Below are 9,855 nucleotides of genomic sequence, written 5' to 3' on the forward strand. Positions count from 1 at the left end.
CTAACTCACAAAGTGTTTACCTCATTGAAAAAGAGAGATTTCCACAGATGGCATGTTGATTGTTTGTGGTGGCCCGTGAAAATAAAGTTGGACCGATTTTGTTGGTCAAACCCGCGGCCATATGGGATTCCCTGCGGAGGCATTTGCTGATGAGTTACGGCTAGATTCAGCCACTTCTTCACTCCCCACTAACATTTCTCATTCAAATCGAGCCAGTTACCATGTAGCAAAACAAAGAACCTCTCTTGTGTGTGCTTTGTTCATGGTGCCAGACGCCCCTGCTGGGTTTGCACGTATGTGTGTGTGTGCGTATGTGTGTGTGCATATATACGTGCATGTGTGTGTGTGCGCGTGTGCATGCATATATGTGTGTGTGTGTTATGTATGTGTTTTCTCTCCGCTCCCCTGCTGTGATCAGGATGTGCTGTGTGAGGCCCCAGTCAGTGCACAGGTCGCTGCTGCTCAGTGTGACACGTAAGGGGTGAAGGTGTGACTGAGCCTCACCTCAGGCCCCTTGTTCAAGAGAGGATGACATCATCCTGCTTAGAGCAGGGAAGTTCCACACTCTACAGTTCTTTCACACGTTGTATTTGTCTGTACTACAGATGTGATTTGTTTGCAGCCATTGTTGTTTTTGTTGTTGTTGTTGTTGTTGTTGTTGTTATTGTTGTTGTTGTTGAATGCCCAGAAGGACTCCTGAGAGTGAACATACAGATCATCCACCCATCCACCCCAGCAGGTACAAACATCCACTCTGTGGGTGATATGCAGGATAGGCCATGCAAATAGAATAGCACATACTAGGTATATCAATCCACTTCTATGCTTCTACACAAGCATTGAAAAGTAGAAATATTGGTGTAGTTGTTAAATATGTTTCATCATCTAGTGCTTGTTATGTGAATTATGGACATAAAATGCTTAGATATCTACATCTGAGCTCTAAGTGGGATCAGTAGCAAAAAGATAATTGAGTCCCCAAGCAAAGTAGAAAAACTGCTTACAAGACAGTAGAACAGATGTGACCAATCTATATTTGTTGTAAAGTGTATTTAAGTGGCAGGAAAACCCCCTGAGTCCTCTCAGGCCTTCCTCTCTATGCACCTTTTGTAGTAATACACACGGTGGAAATGCCTTTGTAATGAGGATCATTTCAGGACTATGTTGTGGTTGAGGTTTGACTTGACAAGAATGCTCACTTGTACCAGATAACATTTAGATATTAAATCCAAGAAGGATATTGTCTTGTAGGCCTACTTAAAAAGCACTTAAGTGTTTTTTTTTATTATTATTATTAATTTTTTTTTTCTAGAAGAAGACCACATGGATGCCATTTAGATATCCTGTGGATAGCATTTACAGTGGCGGAATAACTGTGTTCTCCTGTTGTGGAAAAAATGATTTCTGAATGGCAGCAGACTCAAAGCCTCCACATCCTCTGCGTTTTATCAGAGGAAGTGGTGTATGAAACCATCCCTCAACATTTTACAGCCTCAGATGGCTTCTAGAAGGCATGCCAGTGAGAGTCCTCAAATAAAGCCAACAATTTAATCTAGTTTCATTCCGTTTTTACAACAGTGACCCCATAACATTTGCTTCTAGCTTGTCAAATGAGATAAATACGCGTAATAAAATGAAATCAAAACAAAGATGTCTTTTCTGTCAAGTAGCCAGACCATCTTTTCATTCGTGAATATAAAAAAGAGGAAAAAGAGTGGGGAAAGTAAGAACATGCAAATTGCGTGTTTAGGAGGAGCCCTGTCTGGAAGCAGTTTTCTTTGTTTAAATCAAACCAAGCCTGCGTCCTGCTGGAAAGCTGAAAAGTATTTTTCCAATGGTTTCCATGTGCCAGTCGCTGCTCCACTCTTCGGGAATATGGGGAGAAAGACGGATAGTGCTGGTCGAGAGCGCCTCCGTGTTGTTTCGGGGATGAAAAAAGCACCTCATGGAATAGCCATTAAAGTGAATGAGACTGGCAGAGTGAAAATCCCTGTTAGCACCCTGTTGGGGTCAGAGGGGGGAAGGAATGCTGTGCTTCTCTGTCTGGGGCCCCTACTCATCGTCAGCCAGACAGACTGCTGGGTGCACGTGTCTGAGTGTGTATGGGTGACTGAGCTTGTATGTTCATGCTGGAGAGTGAGTGAGAGTCTCTGAGAGATGTGTGTGTGCGTGTGTGTGTGTGTGTGCATATGCGTGTGTGTCTATGTGTGTAGGTGTGCATATGCATGTGTGGATTAGTGTCTATGTGGTTTGTGTTTGCCTTTGTATGTGTGTCCAAGGTAGTCAGTCCCTGAAGGTTACCTTTCTGCCTGTGTGTGTGTGTGTGTGTGTGTGTGTGTGTGTGTGTGTGTGTCTGCTACTCTATGTCTGCTACTCTAATTCTGTCAGAGTTTAACAGTTTTCCTTTATGTACTTCTGCATCTCTCTCTCTCTCTCTCTCTCTCTCTCTCTCCCTCTCTCCCTCCTGCTCTCATACTCTGTATGCCAGTAATGTCTTTTCACGACACAGGATATTAGCCATGCTCAAGGGAGGCTGGGGAAGCGGGGGGGTTAGGGGGTAGGAGGAGGGGGACGGCCCCCTGCTTCTTCCTCCAGGAGATTCCCACAATCCCCTAATTATTTCTCCTCATTTTTCCGCATGGAGCAAAGGAAGACGGTGGGGAAAGAGAGCAGAATTAGCTGATTTCACAGAATTGGAGAAAGCCGATTACCCATTGGACCCATCCCTCTAGATGTGTGGTTGTGGGTGGGGATGTGGGTGGGGAGGGTGTAAGGAGCGCACCTAGGGTGGAGGAGTGAGGGTCTCACAGTTGGACGATTGGATTTACAGGCCAATTCTCTTTTCCTTGTGCTTTTGGCATGATATCAGCTCATGTGTATATAAGCCACACTGCATCTTGAAAGATCACTACCATATGTTGGCACCAAATGCGTTTTAGTACCAACAATACATTATTTAGACTTTAGATTTAGTACTTGTGACAGGTGATACCATACCATGGTTCTAAAGTAATTTTCTTTTGAGGTTAGGTTGGGCCCTCCACCTAAGAAGGGCTTCTGTTATTACAGTCTCTAGCCGTTGAAGAATATAAAGCCATGGGTCATAAACAGACATCTGTTGCAATGACTCGACCTCTGCACTGTTATCTTGATAATCTGAATTTACCATTACATTTTGTATTTGCCTACAGTGGGAGGCGAGGTGGATATGCCCAGTGAGACCTGCCCGGCCCTGTGATTTACGCTGGCCACGAGTGTAACAGCTTTTGCAGCCTGGTGTTTGCAGGCGGTGTGCAAACAGACTTTTTGCTGAACTTTTTTGCAGTGGTTGTAATCCTTTTACTGTACTGCAGGCAGGCTCTGTGATGATCTACATCTTTGGAAAAAAGATTCACAGCTTAGCCCAGTTCAAAGTGGTTGGCTCCAGTATGGGCATTGATTTGGACACTTATATGTGATGAATGAAAAAATGAAATGAAAACACGTAGGAGTTACTATATAAGTATATATTTTATCAAAGGATGTAGAAGCAAACATGACTGAACCAAAAAGTGTTGGGGAAATTTTGTACTAACCACACTAAAGAGCTCACATCACATACTAGATAAATATCATAAATATAAATATCAAATGATGATTCCTGACCTTGGAAGTTTATTCAACAGTGAATAAAAAACATTTCAGAGGGAAAAACAACTCAAGAACTAAGAAACAAGACTGTACCAAAAAGAAAGGATATTTAAAAACGTTTACTTTTACTTTGTAAGCTTCTTCGGTTTGCACAGAGAGTTGAAGGCAATAACTTGTAATGCTAATTTCACAATGGCAGTTCCTTGCTTCCTCTGTCTCAGTGAACTTTCTAAAACATATCTTGTGCCAATTTTTTTTCAATATCAGGTCTGATGTAGTTCATCTTTTCATCAAATGGGATGGGATGGGATGACCAGGAGCAGCTTGTGGGCATGTGAGCATAAACGCATACTCCTGTCTGCACAGATGAGTGCTCTCAAAATACATTAAAACCATCTGTGCACTTCCTCAATCTCAGACTTGAAACTACACACACACAGACACACACACACACACACACACCCACAGACACACACACACACACACACACACACACACACACACACACACACACACACACACACACACACACACACACACACACACACACACACTACAGAAAGAGAGAGATAGAGAGGGACTTAGACAAAGTAACACAATCACACACAAAAGATAAACACACAACAACAATTTTGCCTACTCTTCCATGTGAGTGCTTGATCACATGTAGACACAAACACACATATACACACAAACACACAACCAAACTTTCGCAAACATGTGTTTCACATAAGCGCACACACTGCAATCCACACATACACACTTAAACACATGTAAAAAAAAAAAACACGTACACACACGCACAAACTCACACATTCAGTGTGTAACAGGCGAACATATACATGTGGGAAAATATATAAACGCAGATCTTGAAATACGTTCCTCTCCGGGAAACGGGAATGGGGGAAGAGGAAAAGGATGAACTAAGGTATTCCCCAATAAATCCAGGATGGCATTTGTACATTATGCCAATATAAGGCAGGAGGGGGGGAGGGGGGGGGGGGGGGGTAGAAGCAGAAAGAAATCGAAGAAGCAGATAGCCAAACGTTGTTCTAAGGACAGAAATTGAAAAAAATATATAATAGTAATAATAATAAAATTGAAGACAGCAGGGGTTCTTTCTTCTTGTACCATCACTTGGAATGTGCTTGAAAGGTTCACAGTTCAGAAGAAGTACGTGTTTTATAGTCGGTCAGAAAAGGGGACTGTGATGGGGCAGCCCGTAAAACAATGGAGGCTTTCATCACCACGGGTGTTGAGACACAGCTGCCCTAGCACTTGCATACGCCGGGCGCCGCACAGATTGTGTGTCTCTGTGTGTGTGTGTGTATGTGTGTGTGTGTGTGTGTGTGTGTGCGAAGGGCCCTGCCACCGCCAGTCAGAGCCATCATCAAACGTTTGCGTTGCTTGTGGGACACACGCTGACTGTGGCACTTCTCAGAAAGCTTTCCTCCCTGCGGCGAGCCATTCTTCATAGTTAAACACATACAGAAAACAAAATGAAAAATGAAAATAAAAAACCTTATTCCAGATGGTATGCTTAGTATGCTTGTGTGAGCCCTCAGTGCTTAGATCAGAAGGTCTTACAGAGGAGGCATTGTTGGTGATTGTTCTGTTGATAAACTCTGTACTTCCACTGGGGAACATCTTCATTTGAAAGTGTTTTATTGATTCTTGACTGTTCTTCTATCTCAGTAATAGTCTTCACCGTAGTCTTTTGACACCTCATATCCCAGCATCTCTTTCATGTTGTCCACGTAAGTAGACATTTCATCTGGAATCACAAAACAGCAGATCCGTTTCCTTCCAAACAAATAGACTCCAACTTCTGAACATCAACAGCGAAACCCATGCTGGCGAATTCCCTGTCATCTCATTAGCAAGGGCCCCTAATCTATCCTAATTATGGTTCTGGGATCCATCCAGTCCACAAATGGAGCACAGATGGATCGGTTTCCACCAGCCTTCCACAGAGAGCAGGACAGTAGCTCACAGTAGACCGTGGGGGGGGGGGGCCCTTGCCAAACGACCCCCCCCCCCCCCCCTACCCCCACCCCTCCTACTTCACCCACCACCCATGCCCAGAAAGAGTCTAGGCTTCAGATTTCAGAGGTCTCATTTCTCATCCTTGACCTGCATGACCTGAGAGGTTAAACCTGTCCAACATTTGCACGTTCCAAACAGCCCCCCCCAGCCCACCCCCCACACTGCCCTCACTGAGAGGTCACTAAAAGGAAAAAGGTTCAGGGGTCAAAGTCGTTTTTACCTGGGGGGAGGACCCCTAAAATGGCTGAGGCGGAGACGCTGCCGAGCTCGTTACGGGCCACACAGCGGTAGGTGCCCGAGTCCATCTGAGTGGCCTCCTCGATCTGGAGCCAGCTGGACAGCTCGTACTTCTGGGGGCCTCCACGAGACTGAGTGACAATCCAGAGATCCAATTAGATAGGTACTCCCAAAAACCACTCAAACAACATTGTTATTACACACACACACACACACACACACACACACACACACACACACACACACACACACACACACACACACACACACGTACACACGTGCACACACACAAAGAATTGTATTGTTCTATGGTCCATCCAGAGACTCCGGCCCTAATACTACGCTGTAAGGAGATACAGGTGTTGGATGGGATCTGTGGAAATACTTGTCACTCAGTACTAGGTTTCATCCAATAAACATTTCCACAGGCATTTCCAACAGGCTATACGTGGTTAAAATCACTGAGAAAACAATCTATGTATGCATGGGCCGCTCCATAACACAGACCCCTTGTGCTCAATACTGCTGTGGGTTGCATAACTTTTCATTACTTTATTGCTTTAGAAACGATGAAAGATCTAGTGTGCAGTCATAACATTAAACACAGTTTGTACTAACATCCTGTCAAGCGATAATTACATATAACATTCCGTTCTAGTTTCAGTTCACACTCATCTTCTTGGTCAAAGTGCACTAATTATTTTTATTATTATTGTTAAATAATAAATATTTGTACATTTAAAATGGTTTAATGTGATTAAGATCAATTGGCCATGTTCAAAAATGTGTCCTTTGCAACGATTATACTTCACACACAAAAAGAAAGCTATTTAAAACCATCACCAAAAATAAGACAATGTCATATGACATGCATATGTACATATACAGGCAGCCTGGAGGGGTTGGTTATAATGGAGCAATTTGAAATGTTTTTATTTTGTGTTGTGGTTTTTCCCTCTGTTTTCCACAGTTATTGATGGAGGCCAATTGTTCCCATGGAAACGCCTCCCTCTGACCACATCCGTAGTACCTGGACAGAGATGTGCGGGTCATCTCCAGGAAGGATGACATCCCGGCCGTCCTTTTTCCACTCCACCAGGGCCATGGGATAGGCAAAGACCTCACACAGGAGCGCCATGCTGCTTCCCGTCACGTTCACATGGTTGTGTGGTGGTACCTTGATGGTAGGGACTGAACAGGTAGCACGAGACAGGCGGAAAGAGAAGGGTAGAGTGCAAACATGAGAGAGAGAGAGCGAGAGAGAGAGAGAGAGAGAGAGAGATGGAGGAAGATGAAGAGGGAGAGGGAGATCAGACGCAGACGTTCCCTCAGCTGTTTTACCCTGTGGCTGGTGTCAATTGGGATAATTGGGACTTAATAAAAAAGTAAGAGGGGGCAAGGGGGAGACAGGGTGCTGGGGTAAGGACAGAGAGGAAATAGATAGGAAGGAGATCATGTTCGGGAGCTATTTCCTCTCTCTCTCCCTTCTCACTCCCCCTCTCTCTCTCGCCCTTCTCACTGCTCCCCCTCTCTCCCTTCTCACTTTCTCCCCCCCCTCTCCCTTCTCACTGCGACCCCCCCCTTCTCTCTTCTCACTTTCTCCCTCTCTCTCTCTCTCCCGCTGGTACAAGCTTGCTCTTCTCTCCACTCAGACTCCTGGACCTACATGAAAGGCAGTAAATCTTCCCCTAAACTCAGTGGGAAAATTATAGGGCCAGCGAAAAAAAAATTCCCCACAGCAGACACAGGAGAGGCTGGGGGAAGACTAGAAGTTACTGTTCATCCCCCGCTAAGGGTACGAGCCAAATTATAAATTGTTTCAAAATGGGTGTGCTTACCGACCCACTGCAGTCATTTATGCATGTATGTGTGTTTGTATGTATGTATGTATGTATGTATGTATGTATGTATGTATGTATGTATGTATGTATGTATGTATGTATGTATGTATGTATGTATGTATGTATGTATGTTTGTATGTATGTATGTATGTATGTATGTATGTAAGTATGTATGTATGTATGTATGTACAGTATGTATGTATGTAGGTAGGTATGTATGTATGTATGTATGTATGAATTTATTTATGCTAAAGGACTCAAATTACTTCAGAAAATGTTGTGCATTCTACAGGTTTTCTGCGTTTAGCTGTGAGCAGTATCACTAATGAACATTAACAAGTGGTCTAAGCTAATATGTCATAACTGTAACTACCCCCAAACCTACACCTGCCACTAACTACAGGTTTTACACAATTTACACAAAACTTATCTATATAAAGAACATTATTACAGACATTATACCCAAGGCTACTGAAAAGATTTTTTCACCCGGATTCTGATCCTCATGGGTATTTTTTGATAATAATTGGGGCTTTGACCTGTATCTCGCCATGTGTAAAGAGACTGGAGGGCAGGTAGAACAACCATCCAATCATGCAAAATTAAATTAAAACAATTAACCTATTAGCCATGCAGAACACAGAGTGATGTATCACATGAAGGGTTCTTAACATGGAGATGTATGACTCCCCATTTTAGATCAGTCAGTTCAGGTAACTTCCAGGACGTTGTTCACACTGGGCTGCGTTAATTTTTAAACAAACATTAAAAACCAATACATCAAATACATCACACAATCAAGATGTTTAAAGAGTTTCGATTAGTACACAATACCTGTTTTGCAAGGGCCTGTGGTTACGTTGAGCGTCGGGTCAGAAAACTTAGCTTCTTTGTATTTGCAAATATTCATGTAAATCTTTCCGTCCGAACCGCACAAGGGCTCTTGCGATCCACACACACACTGCGGCTCCGGTGCCTCGCCATCCACCGGCTCCGCCGAGTCGAGCTTGCACTCGAGGTCAGAACCGCACAAACCGTAGTACACATTTCTGTCATCCAGATCACACGTTTGGCCCTCAAGGTTCCCACATTCCAAGCAACAGTTGCAGCTATCCAGAACAACACCCGCTCGACAGCCAGCTGTCTGCGGACAGAGCTGTGGAACACACTCGTCACAGTCTGTAGAATTCCTCTCATCCATTTCAACCATGGCTCGATAATAATCAAAGGTGGCGAGATCCTCGTCAATATCCTCGTATTTGTAATTTGGAAAGCTGTCACATATTCCGATGCTGACGGCAATTAATGCCAATGTCATTTTAGCCCATGACATTATGGAAGAGTCTAGACGACCAGTGACACACAGAAAGGTTGGTCTATGCAATTTAGACGTAATTACAGACGTTGCTGCTTCTCTAATTGTCTGGCTACATAACGTCAAGTTGAGTACGGTTCAGGAATCCGTGTCAAAACAAACTTGGACATCTGACAGCAATGTAAAACCACTTCCAGTTTTAACGCGCGCCGAGAGTGTCTTCAATTATTTCGTTCTTTCAACTAAAATACTACAAAACTACGTTTGAATGGATTGGTAAACAGCAAGAGTTCGACTTCAGTACGGTAGTCTAATGTAATCCAAAATATCATTCTCAGGGAGAGAGAGAGAGAAATCCGGTTTGTAGCAGAGCGCTGCTGTCTTTGAAGTCCGCCCCGTCTCTCCTCCTGACATTCCCCCCTTCCCCCCGGTAATGTCTTGTCGGTCTACCTTGAGTGATTGGTAACAGCTTCCTCAAGCATCTGTTGCGCTAAGAAAGAAAAAAACCCGCGACTGATTCATTTTAACAAGTCAATTAAGACCTTGTGTGAAACATTCCAATCATGTCAGACAACAACATAGACTTAAAAAATCTGAGACACAATCAAAATTATGTTTTCTTGTGGATCTGTAGTTTACAGACTTGCTTGCAAAGTGTATTTCCTTTTGAACTCCGGTGTCGTGGTCTAGTCTGGACTGGAGAATTTAGATAGATGCGTGTCTGTGAAAAAAGAATCTCCACCATGTCCACGGATGGGCTACTGAAATACTTGATTTAGCAAGCTA

At 43.7% G+C, this 9,855-nt stretch overlaps 1 protein-coding gene across 1 annotated transcript; it reads right to left on the reverse strand.

The window, feature by feature from the left end:
- Positions 1-3,682: 3,682 nt before the first annotated feature.
- On the reverse strand, positions 3,683-9,251 carry kazald3 (Kazal-type serine peptidase inhibitor domain 3). Its single transcript, XM_080852687.1, has 4 exons — positions 8,589-9,251; positions 6,944-7,104; positions 5,897-6,044; positions 3,683-5,404 (listed from the first exon to the last, which is right to left on the reverse strand). The coding sequence occupies exons 1-4, from the start codon at positions 9,085-9,087 to the stop codon at positions 5,322-5,324; spliced, it is 891 nt and encodes a 296-aa protein (XP_080708813.1). The 5' UTR covers positions 9,088-9,251; the 3' UTR covers positions 3,683-5,321.
- Between the last annotated feature and the right edge of the window lie 604 nt (positions 9,252-9,855).

This window comes from Sprattus sprattus (assembly GCF_963457725.1).
Source record: "Sprattus sprattus genome assembly, chromosome: 15".
Lineage (NCBI taxonomy): Eukaryota > Metazoa > Chordata > Actinopteri > Clupeiformes > Clupeidae > Sprattus > Sprattus sprattus.